The sequence below is a fragment of the Tupaia chinensis genome, unplaced genomic scaffold (assembly GCF_000334495.1).
Source record: "Tupaia chinensis unplaced genomic scaffold, TupChi_1.0 Scaffold000301_1, whole genome shotgun sequence".
Lineage (NCBI taxonomy): Eukaryota > Metazoa > Chordata > Mammalia > Scandentia > Tupaiidae > Tupaia > Tupaia belangeri.
The window spans coordinates 268,362-286,740 of NW_006159791.1; the positions used below are offsets into that span (position 1 = coordinate 268,362).

The 18,379-nt window shown below is 47.5% G+C and overlaps 1 protein-coding gene across 2 annotated transcripts in view; it reads left to right on the forward strand.

Annotated features, from left to right (window-relative positions):
- Nucleotides 1-13,410, forward strand: part of SPARC (secreted protein acidic and cysteine rich) — a 25,796-nt gene extending 12,386 nt beyond the window's left edge. The window contains exons 3-10 of one of the 2 annotated variants that reach the window (XM_006150826.3): nt 1,280-1,345; nt 2,172-2,259; nt 3,648-3,769; nt 5,937-6,057; nt 8,278-8,411; nt 9,046-9,194; nt 11,614-11,762; nt 12,263-13,410. In XM_006150826.3, the coding sequence (XP_006150888.1) occupies nt 1,280-1,345; nt 2,172-2,259; nt 3,648-3,769; nt 5,937-6,057; nt 8,278-8,411; nt 9,046-9,194; nt 11,614-11,762; nt 12,263-12,291 (858 nt within the window). In that variant the 3' untranslated portion in view covers nt 12,292-13,410. The remainder of the gene's footprint in view (nt 1-1,279; nt 1,346-2,171; nt 2,260-3,647; nt 3,770-5,936; nt 6,058-8,277; nt 8,412-9,045; nt 9,195-11,613; nt 11,763-12,262) is intronic. The other variant, XM_014588725.2, reaches the window with a different exon arrangement.
- The last annotated feature ends 4,969 nt before the right edge of the window (nt 13,411-18,379 follow it).

Consider the following 18,379-nt stretch of genomic DNA (forward strand, 5'->3'; position numbering starts at 1 on the left):
GAAAGAGTGGAAGATATGGGGGTAGATTATGAAGTCAAAGACCTTGGGAAGGATTGAGAAAGGGTAGCTCCAGGATTTGGGTTATAAGAACTGAAGGATGGCCTCTGAGACATGACCATCTGTATGAATCAGTTCCAACAGTTTCAAACCTTGAGAGAATGTGCCAAGATTGAACACATCAGGGAGAGTCAGTTTGTCTGAGCGTGGGTTCTGGGCCTTCTTAGCCAGAGGAGACTGGGGCACCTTGACTGACTGAAAGTCCCTCCAAGAATTACTTGCAGAGGGTCAGGAGTGCTTATCTAAAGTGAAAGTAGAAGCCACCAGCAGAGAAAGAGGGAAGAAATGTGGGGCAAGCACAAAGAGTAGTTTCTTTTAACCTGCAATCCCCTTATCCTCTCTTTATTGGCGGTAGGAGTGATGGTAGACCCTGACAATCTTCTTTTTTTTTTTGGAGAGGTTTTTGCTATAGGGCTTGTGTGCTCATCAGACAGACACAGAGAGATAGAGAGACAGAATATGAGAAATCACCCCCTGTGGGGATGGCCACACCACAATCCCTTCTACTCCATTATCCTCTCAGGATCTTGGGCACGCACACACAGGCGCTCGGTGTGAGTCTTAAGCCACCAGGTCCAGGACGCGAACCGCGGTTGACTACATGGGAGTCCAGCGACATAGCCATTACGCTAACTGCTGGTCCCGACCCTGATAACCTTGATCAGCCTGGTAGATTCTGACACAAAGCTTTGCAAGGTTGGCATTAATTTAAGCAGGAGCCCTAACTAGCCAGGGGCTTTGAAGATACATGCTATCTTGCCTCTTCCCACTTCCTGTTGAGATGGCAAGAAGCAGTTGGCTAATTATAACAGTAATAAGATCATAATGTGGGGAACATAATGACATCTGTTAAATTCAGTGTTCATGCCCTCCCTTCCCCCAATGGCTTTCTCATCCGTAAATGGGGGAACTGGCCTGGATCCATGGATTTCAGATTTTGTAGGAAATCAAAATATCAGAAATTGGGAACAGCTTTTCCAAGCTAAATCTTAGACACCCTGGATGTAAAACATATAAAAGGGGAGCTGCTTTGCTTTTCCATGAGACCACACATGTGGCTTCTCCTTTACACTGTCTGCTATCCGTAGCAGTCCTGAGGCACAGCCTTGGGGACATCGAATGCTTCTCACACTCCCCCAGCTTATGTTCCAGGCCATAGGAACTTCATCAGTGAAGCTGGCCTTGGCCTTGAACTCTCTGAACTCCCATTTTCTCTTTCTAGCAGCAACAGGAAGCGCTGCCTGATGAGACAGAGGTGGTAGAGGAAACCGTGGCTGAGGTGGCCGAGGTACGTGAGTGGTGACCCTGGGCCCCAGGCTTCTCTCTGCCCACACCCATTTCCTGGGGAATCCAGATAGGTGCTAGAACGGGGCATGTATCACCTCCTGTGCACACAGCACAGAGGTAAATCCTGAATATCCACCAAGTCCTGCCAGACTCCTGAATCTTCCCAAACCTTCAATGGAAACTACAGTTGAGAGCTGTGGTTTTGAATTTTTTTTTTTAATATCTTTTAAAAATTTGGCCAGAGGGCCAGAGAGAAAGAGGGAGGGAGGGAGAAAGTGTACCCCCAATGGGACATGGTCATGCTGCAATCCCTTCTTCTCCATTTCTCCATCCTTTCAGGATTTGGGGCACACACTGAAATGACTCTGATGTGTTTTTCAAGCTGCTGGATCTGGGAACCATTTGGTTGGCCATATGGGGTCCAGCTCCCTTAACCACTAGGCCATGGGGCAATCCAAAATTTTTATCTTTTACTTTTCCTCCATGGTCACCTTCCATCTCCTTAGACATAAAACAGGACAGGGGAGCTGCTCAGGTGTGGCTGGTGGGGTGCAGGACTTGGCAGCCCCTGTTGCCCTAACACCCGGTGGCCTCTGAGCATCTCAACAGAATTCCAGGGCACTACAAAGCACGTGGGTCTATACAATTTCATCTGAATTCTTTCCTGGCAATTGTGTTCTCTGTGACTTGGGTCCAGCCCACCTTTCCAGCTTATCTCATTCACCTCCTATGGTACCCAGAGCAAGCCTCCTCCAGTCTTCACTCCCTTCTTCTAGGTCTGGGATGGGGTGGGGACCATTTTATTCATTCTTTTCTCTCCATCCCAGGTCCCTGTGGGAGCTAATCCTGTCCAGGTGGAAGTAGGAGAATTTGATGAAGGTGCTGAAGAAACTGAAGAAGAAGTGGTTGCTGAAAGTAGGTCCTTTCCCTGTGACTTGGCACATCCAGTCTGTCCTTGGCTGCCTGGGCCAAGGAACTGGGGACAGCTTCACAAGTTTCCTTCCCAAGGAAATGCAGGGTGGGATCTTCCGTGGCTGCAGAGGAGAAACAGCTTTGATGTAAAAGTTGGGAGCACTGTCTGGAGCTCTGTGTCCTGCAATCTGGGAAAGACCTATTAATAGCCAGGCCAGCCATGCTGTGTGACAGGAAGGGAAGTGAATTCCCCAGCTGGGAATGGCCATCTTTCCTCACAGCTCTTGGCCCTGATTCCACGGTTGGGTTTCATATTCCCACTGAGGTCACTGGTCACATCTGATCATTGCAATCACCCATGGCCTCTTTCTCAGCCCAAGCCCAACCCAGAAGCAGTTCCTAGAGTAGAGATCATGAGTGCTTACACTCGTTAGTGTATTTCAGTTTCACAAAGTGAAAGCTGACATCAGTCATAGAATGCTGGCTGTGGGGTTAGTGCCAGAGGAAGAGAAATGGCCTAGGGCTTCTGGCCGAGTCCACAGTACAGAGATGTCTGTCCTGTCATGGTTAAGAGCATGAACTTTGGAAACAAACCAACCAATGTGGGAATCTAGGCTCCCCTGGCAGTTTGCTTAGCTCCACAGAGCCTCAGCTTCATCATCTCTGATAGAGAGATGGTGAAGATGGTGGGCCCTTGCCACAGGTTTGGTGGGAGATTAGGAGACAAAGCGTGAGAATACTGGGCCCAGTGCCTGGCAGTATAAGTATCTGATAAAGGATAATCAGAATGCCCCAAATTAACACTTAGGAGGAAAAGGCTAGATTCAGTTCTCAATGGGTATTTAGACCAAGCTGGAGCTGAGATGGTCTTCTGAATCATGTCTCTTCCCTCCTCCACGCCCACCTCCTCTGGTGTACACCAGAAACAGCCCAGGTCTATTATCCAGTGTAAGCTCTTTTTTTCTCCATAGCCCCTTAAGTCTGTGTGTTGGGCCTCATAGCTCCCTCTGTCTATGACAAGGACTCTTTCCAAGCCATTCTAGAAAGTCTATTCTAGAATCAGAAATACCTCGCTGATTTAAACCGAGAAATAAGACCACATGTTTAGTTAAATCTCAGAGGAATCACATGGCATCCAGTGTTTCAGGTCCCAGACTCAACCTCCAGTCCCCCAATAATGCCTGACTCTGCTCTCAACAGAACCTCTAATCCCTCCTGTTTCCTAAATGCAGATTGTTAGGCTCAGCAGAATAGCAGGGAGGACTCAAGTCTGCCCAAAGCCTACAACAGGAGACACAGCTAAAGACCGTGTGTCTAAGGATTGGTCTGGATCAGCTCGGAGAATACTCTTGCTTGGGTGGTATTAACTTTGGGCCCTTGTACTCTACCAGACCCCTGCCAGAACCACCACTGCAAACATGGCAAGGTGTGCGAGCTAGATGAGAACAACACCCCTATGTGCGTGTGCCAGGACCCCACCAGCTGCCCTGCCCCCATTGGCGAGTTTGAGAAGGTAAGCAATGAGGGACAAGGGCAGAGCACTGAGGGATTGAACCCTTCGTAAAAGAGTGTCAGGAAACTGTTGTCTTGGTGCTTGTATGGAGCAGCTCCTATTTTAGAAGTCCCCTCTCTACACATAGTCACAGCAGGAGAATGGAGATGAGTCAGAGGTGAGGCTCTACCTGGCAACCAGCAAGAATTTATTCAGCACCATCAGGTTCCAAGCTTGATGCCAACGCAAAAGAGCATAGCTGAGATAGGACTATGATATAGGGGCTTTCTCTACTTGGAAACAGCTTAGCAAACATCACCTCCAAAATGTGAGTTCTGGGCTCAGACTGAAGGTAAGTTCAAACCCCATCTCTACCACTTATCTACTATGAGATCTTAGCTAAGTTGCTGAACCTGTAGGTCTCAGTTTTCTCATTTCTAAAGAGGGGACGAGAATAGTCAATATCTCATCAGGCTATTGTGGGGATTTTTCAGATAAGGCCTGGTACCAAGTAAGTACCGAATTAATGCTACCTAATTTTTAAATTTTTATTATCTCTCAAACCAATCCATTCTATATCCAGTAGGATCCTCCATTCTATATCCAGTAGGATCCATCCTTCAATCCATCCATTCATCCAAGTACATTTTCTGTTCTTTTCCTTTTTCTTTTCTTTCTTTCTTTTTTTTTTTTTTTTTTTTTTTTTTGAGTACTCACTCATGCCAACCATCAAGGCAGCAAATCTGGCTCCCACATTATTCTGACAGCCTCTGATCTGGCTTTTCTATCTTTGGTCTCTCCTCAAGACAACATAGTCTCCTGGCTCCAAGTTTTAGCATCATTATCAACTCCTCTCTCCTCACCTCCCACCCTCAATGCCGTCCCACTGGTCACCAGTGCTCATCAGTTCTCCCTGCATAAGGGAGAAGGCTCCCCTTCTAATACAACTCCTCAGTGCCACTATCCTTGCCAGGCTTTGGCATCTCTGCTTGGACAACTTCCACATTCAGAGATTGACGGGGGACTCAGATGATTCAGCCTACAATTTTAGTAAGAGCTGAGATTTGTTACAGTCACCTATTAAGGATACACAGCTGGATCATAAGGGGAAAGACAGAGTCTGTGGAGAATCCATGTGGAGACTACTCTCTACTCTCTAGCACTCTACTCTCTACCACTCTCTCCCTTCCATGAGGGGCCACATAGGGTGTACTCTATTTCCAACTCTGTCCAGGGAAACCCATAGGGATGCAGCACCCAAAGTTTTAATTGAGAACTGGTCACATAGGCACCCTGTGATTAGCATGTACCCAGATTCCAGACTCCCAGAAGGAAAGTGGATGTTCAGTATAAATCAGATTGTTTAAACAAGTGATTCAGGCACAGTGAGCCACCCTTATCATTTAGGGAAAATCAGAGAACAATTTACCAGCCAAGTTCCCAGACACTGGTCAAGGACCAGCATTATAAGCAGGTCTTTCTAAGGGTAATAATCCTAGGCCTGCCATGTTTACTCTTTGTCCCATGATCTTCTTCTTCTTTTTTTTAATGCTATTTTGGGAGGGAATTTTTGCGAATTTGTTTTTGCTAGAGTGTGCATGTGCTTGCCAGAAAGAAAAAGAGAGAGAAAGCACCGGAATGGGGGCACAGTCAAACCACAATCCTCCTTTCCTCAATTTTCCATTCAGTCAGGATTTTAGGCATGCACAAATATTTTCAAGCTATTGGGGCTGGGATTCGAACCATGGTTGGCAATATGGGGTCTGGCTCCCTATGTACACTGCTTAACTGCTGTGCTTCCTAACTGACCCCCACGTGGTCATCTTTTCTGTATCTTTATCTTTAATTCCTCTTTCAAATGACTTCCAGGTGTGTTTTTTCATATCGCAGCCCTGCCTCAGTCATGCCTCTGCTCTGAGACCATCAGTGGCTCTCAGTATGGGATGAATATTGGCTTGGAAGCCCAAAGAGTGGGTTCTTGTCCCATTAACTCAGGCTCTCAGTATGGGATGAATATTGGCTTGGAAGCCCAAAGAGTGGGTTCTTGTCCCATTAACTCACTGTATGAAATTGGGCTAATCACATTCCTTGCTGGCCCCGCATGTCCACATCTCTGACACGGGCAAGTATGGTGATACCAGCAAAGGGCTTTGGGAGTGAGAGTGGTTGCTCTGTGCTTGGCCAATAGGTGTGCAGCAATGACAACAAGACCTTCGACTCCTCCTGCCACTTCTTTGCCACAAAGTGCACCCTGGAGGGCACCAAGAAGGGCCACAAACTCCACCTGGACTACATCGGGCCTTGCAAATGTGAGTCTTTCTTGGGTCCTTCCTGTCTCCCTCCGGTCTTAGGAGAGCTCTAAACGGGCATAGACCTTGGCTCTGCCACCTCATGCTGTGAGACTTCAGGCAAATCTCTTCCCCATTCTGAGCCTCAAAATTCCTGTCTATAAAATGAGGTGATTTTCTATGTGTTGGGGGGTTCCTTTAAACTCTGAGTTCAGGACTTCTCTTGGGGAAGGACTAAGCAACTGTAGAAGCACAAGATCAGCGAAAATTTCTGAACCCCCTCAATAGCACCCAAGACCGCTGCCTTTCATTTCTCCATAAGAAACTTCTTCTGTTATTATTTTTCTTTTTTTAACTTTGTTTGTTTGTTTATTTTTTTATTTTAATTTTACCAGAGAGGGACAGACTGAGAGAGAGAGAGAGAGAGAGAAAGTGAGAAAGCAAGCCACCAGGTTTGGGACTTGAACTGTGGTCAGCCATGTGGGAATCCAGCACCCTTAACCACCAAGCCACCTGCTGGCCCTATTATATTTTTTTCTAAGAGAGATTTTTTGCTATAGGGTATGTGCACTCACCAGAGAGACAGAGAGACGGAAAGCAAGAAATCACTCCCCGGGGAGGATGGCCATGCTGCAGTCCCTTTGTCCTCCATTCTCATCTCAGGATTTTGGGCACGCATGCACATATGCCTGGCATGAGTTTTAAGCTGCTGGGTCTGGGACTTGAGCCACATTCAACTCTGTGGGAGTCAGCAATATAATCCCTACACCATATGCTGGTCCCAGAAAGTTTTTCTATAAGGCTAACCAAACCCTTTCAGAACTATAAAGCAAGAATGATGTCTGACCGGAGCATACAAAATATTTTTAAAATATTTGAATCTGACTCTTTTAAAAGAACACTCCTGTGAGTTTATTCTAGGCTCTATTAATCATAGTCTTGATTCTTTCACTCCAGTATATCCCTACCTGCCCTCTTAAGACATGATAACCATCCTCTTCTAGAAAACTGGGAATCAGGTATTCCAGGAAGCAATGCCAGGGTGTCTGGCCTTTCATTAGCAATCCCAGCTGCAGATTCAGCTGGCCCCGATGCCTCACTCAGCATCGTCCCTATCATTTGAAACACCCATGCCTGCTTCCTCTCTAAGATAACACCTGGGCTGTGTGTCTGGTACATTCCGGCAGCAGATGACACTGAGAAGAGTCACTTACCTGCCTCAGGTGTGCAGGATGCAGAAAGGTGTGTGCAGGGGGTTAGAAAACAAAGTTTTCCTTGTAGTGGGCCCTGCTTCCCCAATTCTAGAATCCAGGGTATGAAACGAGAAGGTACAGACTAGACACAGAGGGTTAGGGGAAGTGTTGGCAGGAAAGTCTTCAGCAGTGAGAGTAAGGAGTGTTCCGAGGAGCCTTTACCGAGTGCGCTCGCTGTCCTTTGAGGCGTATTGTCCACTCCTTCCACTCCTAGTGTTTCCATCACAGATGTTCTCTCCACTCCCAGTTAATGGAGATGAAGGTAGTGGTCCTCACCCAAAGAGGGGGTGTGCTTTCCATGGGTCCAGAAATGAGATTGGAACAGATTCCTGAGCCCCCAGGAACCCACACTGCTTCAGACGTTGGAGGAGGCTCCCAAAATGCAGCCTTGACCAATTTTGACCCTTCTCTCCACATTGAACTCACACTAAGTCCACTAAGAGGAGTAGACTTGGATGAAATCTTTAAGTTTAACATCCTGGGATTCTGACTTCCAATGGCCAAGATGGAACCCTATCTCTAAGAAAGTTCTATTGGTTCTGATTCCTGTACCCCTTAACCCTGCTGAGCCTGTGGATAAATGTTATTCCTCAGTCTTCTAGCTTCAAACAGCTGCTAGTGGCTGCCACCACCAGAATGCGCCCAGACTCTGCATCACACCCAGGGCCCCTGTCCTGGGTACAGAAAGGTGCAGGAGCCATTGTGGTGAACCATTTTACTCAGATCAGCTCACGGTCAAGGAAGCAGCAGACATGCCTTGTACTTTCTATCTTCAGAGTGCTCTGTTCTTTCCATACACAGGCTCCTCTGTTCATTGTCCTGTGAAGAAACCTGGTTCAGAGAGGTCGAACCCCTGGGCCACAGTCACCAACTGCAGTGGCTGTGGGAGATAGGCATGGGGTGGGAGAGACTGGTCCAGTAGGGATGTCAACCCTCTGGCAGGGAGAGGCAGGGCCTGTGCTGACCACTCTTGTGTTTTGGATCCTAGACATCCCCCCCTGCCTGGACTCTGAGCTGACTGAATTCCCCCTGCGCATGAGGGACTGGCTCAAGAACGTCCTGGTCACCCTGTACGAAAGGGATGAGGATAACAACCTCCTGACTGAGAAGCAGAAGCTGCGAGTAAGTGACCTCTTTCCAGGCTGGTCCCGCTGGCCCCACACTGGCTGAGACTCACAGTCCCATCCTAGAACTAGTTCCCCAAGCAGAAGCCTACACCCTACCCCTGGCCACTAGGACACATGCTGCTCATGGCTGCCTTAGGAGGCTCCTACATTAACTTCTTAAAGGCTCTGAGAAGTCCTGCAGTGAAGAGACCTGCTCACTTTGTTTGGGCCATGTTGAACAAAAGAGACATGAACCACTCTATTCCTTTTTTCTTTTAAATCTGTGGGTCCTAAACTTCAGTGAGCATTATCAAGTACCTTGAGGTGCTGACAAAATGCAAAGTCCTGGGCCCCACCTCAGGCCTGCTGAAACAGTGCCTCTAAGAGCAAGGCCCAGGAAGCTATGTTTTAACACACTCCCCACCTGACATTGATGTGGGAAGCTCTATGAAGAATGCTTTGGGACAGTCTTAGGCCTCAACCTTTGCAAATGAGATGCCAATACCTATCTATGCCACTCCTTCCTCATTGTGAGCTTCGGTCCTGGCTTTCTCTGCCCACTCTGGCCTCCTGTCAGAGGTATTAGGAACTCCAAATGACCCTGACAGCCAAGCTGAGATCCTTAGTCACCAGTGTCTCTGCTCCCACAGGTGAAGAAGATCCATGAGAATGAGAAGCGTCTGGAGGCCGGAGACCACCCTGTGGAGCTGCTGGCCCGGGACTTCGAGAAGAACTACAACATGTACATCTTCCCTGTGCACTGGCAGTTTGGACAGCTGGACCAGCACCCCCTTGATGGGTAAGAGCCCAGGCCCTCCAGACCACAGGGGTCCTCTCTGGCTTGGTCCTGGAGTGGACAATTGTGGGACAGGCTGGGCGGATGCTCTTGATATGACCAGAAGGCCTCTTAGCAGCCTCAGCAGCTCCCAGCTCTGGAGCCTGCAGTTTTCCTGGAGTTGGGGCAAAAGGAACAGGTATCCAAGAAAGAAGGTGGACCTGGGAGGAAGAAAGCAATAAGATGCTTTTAGACCAGAGGCAGAAGCCAGTGAGAGCTGAAAACATCTTCTTAATCCTGCAAGTACTGGGGCTTGGCACCCATTAGTTAGGCAGGTATGTTAGGGGGAAGAAACAGATACCAAGTGGTGGCAGGGGCTGGTGGGGCAGTCTACATGCTTACTGTCCTTCAGTGGAACAAATAGCTAGGAGCAGAGTGACCCCTTTCCAGTGTCCAAGCCCTGTCCTGAGGCCCAACCCCACAGTGCCCATGTGGCTGTAGAAGTTCCTTAAAAATACAAGTCAATCCCATTCGCATTGCAGGTCCTGGTTTCTGAGGGCTATTGCCCCTTCTCCAAATGAGTGTGGAAGTGCTGTGACCACACTGGGAGTCATCAGTTAACAAGCATTTCCTGAGGGTCTATTACTTGCCCAGTGCTCTTTGAGGCAGGGGACTGAGCAGTCCTAAGAGCTGACATGGTCCATGCATCTGCGGAGCTCACATGCTGTTTTCATCCTTGTCACCACCTTCTGACCTCTTGCTGTGTTGGGGATAAGAGTCCCGCTCAGCCCCAGATGGAGCAAGCCACACTTGCACCTTCCTGGAGCCTAGTTTTACTTCTTTCATTGTGCAAGGCGGGTCATCACACAGATTCGGGGGGGGGGCACCCTGCTTGTGTGCAGGGGGAGCGACGTTGCACAAGGAAGCTCCTCTCTGAGAGTCTCACCCCTCGCCCTTTGTTCAGCCGTGTGCCTGGAGCCTGCCCACGCAGCTGACAATCCTGAGTGGCTGGGGTCTCCTGTGCTCTGGGAAGCTCCTGGCTGCCTCTCTCCCAGACTCTTGCAATGGCTGGGATCCAACGAAGCCATTCACCATGGTGGGAAGGGAAAAAGTCATGGGAGAACATCTGGGGTTTAGGCTGAGCCAATGGATCCAACTGCAACAAGGGGCCCAGGGGGAGTTTTCCAGATGAGGCTGCAAGGTCCACACATCTGGGAAAGCAATACAGCTTGGGTTAAAGGGGCCAACTCCTTCTCTTGTCCCAGAGCTCGAGGTGGCCTTGCCCTCACTCTGTCCCTCTCTGCGCCTCAGTTTTCCTATAGTACAACGAAGAGGGGAAGAGTATTCTCACGAGTTCAAGCACCGGGTGACTCTTTTCATGAGTTGGGGAAAGCTGGGAGGTCCAGCAGGTAGAAAGAAAATTGGAGAATTGGAGTTACATTGTTCCCTGGGGTCTTCTGGGAGGAAATGTTTTAGAAACAACTAGTTGGGGTTGGGGAGGCACTGGGGAACAAAGAAAAAAGGCATACGTGTGGCTGGAGTCCAAGGCCAACAGAGAGGATATGGATGGAGGGCAGTGGAAGGGAAATCAGAAGGGTCTCCCTTATAGACAGACATAAAACACACAAAATTAAAACTCTCTGAAGAAGGTTAGAGGCCTTGTTGACCTCACTACCAATCCCAGTCCCTTCTCCCAGCCCTCCCCACAGGTCAGCAGTTACCTGTTTGCTGTAAATCTTTTTAGATCCTTTCTAGGCATTTGCTGCTAAACAAATGTCTGTCCATAGAAAACAGTGTTTGAGATTAGATTTTGATTGACCAATAGCAGAAGTGCCAAATATTTTTAAATTTCTGTGACCCCTTTTCTCAGCCAATTAGGAAACAAATGCACCAAGAGATTTTTACTGCACCCATGAGACCTCAGACCAGGGAGGGCCCTTGGAAATGATGACCAACTTGTCCCCGTCTTTTTCTTTTTTTTCTTTTTTTTTTTGGAGAGGTTTTTGTTATAGGGCGCGTGCGCTTGCCAGACAGATGGAGAGAAACAGAGAGACAGAAAGCGAGAAATCACCCCCCAGGGGGGATGGCCACACCGCAATCCCTTTTCCTCTATTCTCCTCTTGGGATCTTGGGCACATACACAGAAGCGCCCGACGTGAGTTTTAAGCCACCGGGTCCAGGATGCGAACCGCGATCGACTACGTGGGAGTCCAGTGACATAGCCATTATGCTAACTGCTGGTCCCATCCCCATCTTTGATGGAGGGAGAAACTGAGGCCCAAAGTGTAGGAGCATGGCAGAGCCTGAGACTAGACCCAGGACCTTGGTTTTCCATTGCCCACTGGACATACTCTCCTCTTCTCACTGCCCACTGCCTCCCCCTAGCCCAGCATGTGGGGCTCTTCCATGCCTCAGGCTCACCTCTGACTCCTCCTCCATGCAGGTACCTGTCCCACACTGAGCTGGCCCCGCTGCGCGCTCCCCTCATCCCCATGGAGCACTGCACCACCCGCTTTTTTGAGACCTGTGACCTGGACAATGACAAGTACATCGCCCTGGACGAGTGGGCCGGCTGCTTTGGCATCAAGGAGCGTGAGTGTCTGAATGCAGGGGCGGAAGGGCAGCCACGCTGCACGGGTGATGGGCAGTCACGTCTCACCCTCTGCACTCTCTGTGTCTCTCCTCTCTGCTATCTCTGCCCTCCATGTCTATTTGAGCCCCGTCTACTCTCCCTTTTGTGTTGGCCTCATCTCCCAGACGTATTCCGGGTCCTCTTCTGTCCATCCGACTGTCTATGTCTTTCCTTTCCTCAAGCACTAAAATGCACTCTGCGCCAAGCACTATTTTGGGAACAGGCACATGGATAGGAAACAGGAAGCGAACTTGGCAACATGTGTGAGAGACAGAACAGGGAGACCAAAGCTTGTCCCGGGACTTCCTGGGTGACCTGGGCTGGTCACCTCTGCTCCTGGGGCCTGGCTTCCTACTCCTGGGGTGGGTGGCAATCCCACTGACTTTTAGGGAAGTGGTCTTCATGTACACAGGGCCTCGTTTTTAACTTGGCTTTATTTTGTTTTTTTCTTGCTTTGCAGAGGATATCAACAAGGATCTCGTGATCTAAACCCACGTCTCCTTCTGCAGTACGGGGTTTTCTCTCTCTGACCTTCCCCGTCCTATTTCCCCCAAAGTTTAAAATGTTTGGATGGTTTGTCGTTCTGCCTGGGGACAAGGTGCTAACATAGATTTAAATGAATACATTAACGGTGCTAAAAATGGAAATCTTAACCAAGTCATGACATTCTTACTTTTAATTTGACCATCAAGGCTTTTTGCTCACCCACAATTGGTCCCATTTTCCTCCTGCCATTTGCCGCGTTGCCCGTTGCCTAACTGGCGTATGGGTGGAAACCAACCTGCTCAACTCTGCCTTGCACACACGCTGCATCTTCAGGTTTCCTGTTATTCTGTTTGAAACTAATGCTCACCATGTAGGACTTCGTGTTAACTTTATTTCAGGGTATTGTCTGCCTGGTGGTCTTCCTCAGGTAGGCTGGAGGGAGGCCAAGGGAAGTAACAGACACATGATGTTGGCAAGGATGTTTCAGGGACAAGAAGACCAGCCGTGGAGGAATTCTGCAGCATCCACGACCCAGAACTGCCGAGAGCAGCGGTTGCTGGGCTGGGGGCTGTGACCGAGAGAGACTGTGGGGCTGCGTTATGGAAATGTGGACGTTCTCACATGGACCCAGTTCCTCACCCTTTCTGCCTTGGCCTTTCTGTGCAGTTTCCTTTCACATCAGGCTAGTTCTTCAAACTTTTGGGAGCTGCGGACCATCAGTTCTCTGAGAGGTGCGTCAGGCCCCTTCTCAGAGGCTCTGAGGACTGGGAGGCTGTTTCAGCCAAGAAAGTCAAAATCAAGAGTGAGACAAAGAATGTTGTTAAGTAGAAAAAGTGAAGTCGGTGAATTGGTGTTTTGTTTTTGTTTTGTTTTGTTTTCCACATTTGGATGGCTGTCATAGGTTTCTAGCATGTCTGTCCTTTTCTCCCCCTCTTTTTTTTTTCTTCTACTAATCAAGAGAAACTTCAAAGTCAATGGGATGGTCGGATCTCACAGGCTGAGAACTCGTTCACCTCCAAGCATTTCATGAAAAAGCTGCTTCTTATTAATCATACAAGCTCTCCATGATGTGAAGAGTTTGACAAATCTTTCGAAATAAAAAGTAACGACTTAGAAACTGCCTTCCTGGGTGATTTTGCATGTGTCTCAGTCACCGTTTTTCCCTGGCACGTGTGCATACATGTCTACACATGACGGCACAAATGCAAACCTTTGCAAACACACTATTACACTTTTGTATCCACACATGTGTACACACACTGGCTTACTTATACCTGGGAATATATGATCCTACACACACCAATTGGTTTTAATTTGTTGACCTAAGGTCTGACCTTTTTTCATTTATTGCACTCCATTATCAGCACCAGGCTAAGCGAGCATCTCCTTTCATGGATCATGCATGTGTTTATTCCTTCAGTGTTCACGATGTATTTATAACAAGTCTCATGCCAGGCACTGTGGACATAGCTGTGACCACGTAGGCAAAGCATCTGTTCTTTTGGAGCTTATAGTCCAGTGAGGGATACCTTAAATAGTTGCACAACTAAGTACAGAGGCTCCTTGAATTACAATGGGATTACATCTTGATAAGTCCACTGTAAAGTTGAAAAATTCTAAGTCAAGGATCATCCGTATGGATTGCAATATGTCACAGGTGCAATGAAGAAAGAGTTTGGAGCCAGCTGATGGCATAGTTGTTAAGCTACAATCTACATGGCCAACTATGCGTCTCGAGTCTCGGACTTGGAGGCTTGGGAGACACACCAGGTGTGTGTGGGTATGTGTCTAACATGCTGAAATGGGGGAGAAATGAGAAGGGATTCCCCCATGGGGAAGGGTCTCTCTCTCTCTCTCTCACGTGCACCCTCTCTGGCAAATTAATGAAAAAAAGAAAGAAAGAGTATGTAAAATCCATGTATCAAGAGAGCACAGAATGATGCTAGTGTGGCACCGTCTTATCTGGTAGCAACTACCGTGTCACACCCTACCACCGCCTCACCCCCTACCCTTATGTGGCTTTTTAAAAATTTGCCAGAGGGCACCTGTGCTCAAGCATACTTCCTCCCCTTGGGGGAGGGAGGGTCACACTGCAATCCCTTCTACATTTCTTCTTTCTTCTGGGAATTTTTTTTTTTTTTAGAGGTTTTTGCTATAGGGCGCATGCACTCGACAGAAAGAGACAAAGAGGCAGAAAGCGAGAAATCACCCCCAGGGGGGATGGCCACACCGCAATCCCTTCTCCATTCTCCTCTCAGGATCTTGGGCACGCACGCACACGCGCCCGACGTGAGTTTTAAGCCACCGGGTCCGGGACACGAACTGCGGTCGACTACGTGGGAGTCCAGCGACATAGCCATTACGCTAACTGCTGGTCCCTCTTCTGGGATTTTAGGCATGTACACACATGCATCCAGAGTGTTTTTCGAGCCACTGGGTCCAGGACTCAAACTGCACAGTCGGCTATGTGGGATCCAGCTGCCTGAACCACCATGCCACTGGCTGGCCCCCATGTGGCTATTCAGATTTAAATTTAAGTTATATAATTAAAAATTCAGTGCTCCAGTCACATTAGCCACATTTCGAGTGCTTGACACATGACTAACAGTTACCCTCTAGAACTCATCTCAAATTCTATTGAACAGCACTGTTCTAGTTCATCATAAGTCCACAGCACACTTCAAAGTTAGTACCTGTTTGTCATGCTAGTGTGACATTTTGGGCTGGTGTTCCAAGATCCCCCTCCCCTTTTTTTTAAGAGGTTTTTCCCTTAGGGTATGAGTGCTTACCAGAGAGAGAGAGACAGAGACAGAGACAGTGAGAACGAAAGTGAGAAATCACCATTTTCCTCGTGGGTTCTTGGGCAGGTATTCACCTAGGCCAAATGTGTGTTTCAAGCCACTGGGTCTCAAACCATGGTTGATCGCGTGGGAGTCCAGCAACATAACCGCAACACCATCTGCTGACCCTCTGAGACTCCCCTTGGAGTTGGTGAAATAAACCTGGGAAGTGTGCCCAGCTGCCATGGGTCACATATCTGGGTTTTCAGGTGTCAGGCCCAGAGGTTGATTTTTAACTTTTCCCTCTCTTAGTTTGAATTGTTTTAAGATTGGTAAAATAATCCAAGATCCTTACACAAAATCAAACTCTATTCTGGTGTTCTCTTCTACACAATATGAGGGTGAGGAATAGGGAGAGGAGGTTGGCTGTAGGTTCCTGGTCACTTGAGAAATGCAAGCCTAGCCCAAAGCTCATAATCTCTAGGAATGTGGATGGGGAATGGAGTAAAATATGTTTCAGTATTTATTCATTTCAGGCTTATTCATTCATTCGACAGTGTGTATCCGGTGCCTGCAATGTGTTAGGCATACCCTACGGTCTCATGTGTAAGGCAGGGGTGGCCCTTGCTCCCTGTCTTTAATTCTAGCTATGCAGATAGCACACAAGTTAACAATACTATTTCCAGTAGAAACATGTGCTGTAAAGGAAGTTAAGCAGGGAGCCCTCATCAAAAATGACTGGACCAGGTGCTCCTTTGGAAAGGGTAGGAAAGGTGCATTTGCCCTGTGGACTGAATGGTGCCATCTTGTGCCTTGACCAACCCGAGGCAGATCATCATGGAATGCATAGCACTGACTGCTGCAACAGTTTGTCCACCGACTCACTGTGGTTCAGGAAGGTTGGATGTCCCAGCCCAGCCCCAAGGTAGTGAAGAGGGAGAACACTGATTCATGCTCCAAATAAACTCAAGGTTTCTCATACTCTTTCTTCATTGTACTTACTACATTTTGCAATTCACCCAGTTTTCTCTTTTTTTATCTAGATATTTCCCTATAGGGATTGTCTCAGAGTTTACAAGGAAACGTCAGTACTGAATAGACTGAGCATGAATCAGGCCAGAGACTGGGGAGAGCAGGGCAAGGGTACACAACTTGTTGGTGTTGATACAACTAATCAGTTTCATTAACAGGGGCCCTCAGAATCCAGAATCCAGTGGAGGTAGGGCTTTCATATTCTCCTTCTAGCTGTCCTTTCACTCCCTTTAAATCAGATTATTTGAGACCAGCAGATGACATAATGGTTAGGTCACTGAACTCCCACGTAGTTGACCATGGTTCAAGTCCTAGACCCATGTATGTGCATGCGTGCCCAAAATCCCTGGTGGAGAATGGAGAATGGATTGCAGTGCGGCCAGCCCCCTTGGGAAACAATTTCTCACTTTCTGTCTCTCTGTCTCTCTCTGTCTCTCTAGCGAGTACACACACCTTATAGCAAAAATCTCTAAAAATAGATAAATAAACAAACAAACAAATAAATAAATAAATAAAAGGTCAGATTATTAGAAAACAAAACAAACAAGGTCAGCTCCCTGGGAACTGGTTACCATATGGCTGACCATGGGATTCAAATCCCAGTCCCGGTGGCTTGAGAAACATTGTGTTCATGTGTGAGCATGTACGAACTCCTGACAGGACGGAGAGATGGAGAAGGAACTGTGGCACGACCACACCCCATTGGAAAGTGCTTTTTCTCTGTTCTCCTGTCTCTCTCTGGTGAGCACATGTGCCCTTTGACAAATTAAAATAAATAAATAAGTAAATAGCAAAGCACCTCTTAACATTAAAAAATTATATCAATACCTTTGATGGAAAAATCAGTATCATTTACCATAAAAGGAGATAAACCTTAAAGATAAAAATAAAAATACAGATGTGGACCAGTCCATGGCTTAGTAGTTAGGGTGACTTGATCTCACATGGCTCACTGCTCAGTTTGAGTCCTGGACCAGGCTTTAAAACCATGCCAGGTGCATGTGCATGCATGCCCCAAGTCCCAAAAAGAGTGAGAGATGGAGGAGAAGGGGTTGAGGCATGACTATTCCCCATGGGGGGTGCTTTCTTCTCTCCTTCTTTTTCTGTCTCTCTCTGGCAAGCATATGTACCCTCTGACAAATCTGTAAAAAAAAAAAAAAGAAACCACAATGAAAAAACAATGCTGTGCAGTTATGAATGTGCCCATGCTTTAAAAATGCTGTTTCTTGCTTTAAAAAGAAATCTTAGAGATCTTAGAGACTATCTCCTTAATAATCAGACCTTCTGGGGTCAACAAGTGGTATAGTGGTTAAGGTGCTGGACTCCTACATGGTTGATCACCGGTTCAGTCTGGACCCGGGGGCTTGAAACTCAGGCCTGGCACATGTGTGTGCATGCCTAAAGTTCCAAGAGGAGAATGGAGAAGAAGGGATTGCAGCATGATTATACCCCGGGGTGTGGTTTCTCATTTTCTCTCTCTCTGTCTATCTGTGTGTCTCTGGTGAGCACATACACCCTACAGCAAAAATCTTTCTATAATCAGGCATTCCAAAGAAGAATTGAATTACAGTAGCCCCCATTATCCAAGACTCTCAGCAGATGCCTCAAACTGCTGAGCGTACTGAACCTCACACAATACATACTGTGTGTTTTCAGTCTTGTAACGGACACAGCTACTCAATGACTAACTGGGGGCTGTGGCGGGGAGGGGTGTGTATGTACAGTGTGGACAGGCTGGACAAAGGATGATTCACATCCTCGAAGGATGGAGACGAATGGCATGGGATTTCCTTACACTACTCAGAATGGTACACAATTTAAAATGCATGAATTGTTTATTTCTCGAATTTTCCATTTAACATGTTTGACTGTGGGAAGTGAAACCACAGGTAAGTGGAGGAGGGGAGACCTACTGTATAATTCACTCAATGTTAATTAATGCCAACTGTGTAGCTCTAAAATCAACTCCTCTTTACATGAAAGGGTAGGTTTTTAGAGGTCACTTTTGACCCTGGTACCATATATTGAGGAGGATGGGTCGGGCTTTGAGGAAATGAGAAGCATTCAGGTCAAAGGAGCCAAGAATGGAAGCCTCCCTTCTTCGGCCTAAACTCCTGCTAGAGAACTGGATTGAGCCTCATTTGTCAGGTGACCCAGCACTCTGAGCTTGTTTCTTCATTCCTAAAATCCTGGTCCTTGTCTCAAAGGCTGCTGTGTCAGACAGAGTAAGCCCATAAATCATCATCATTGTCATCTACCTCCTAACTTATATGTGAGGG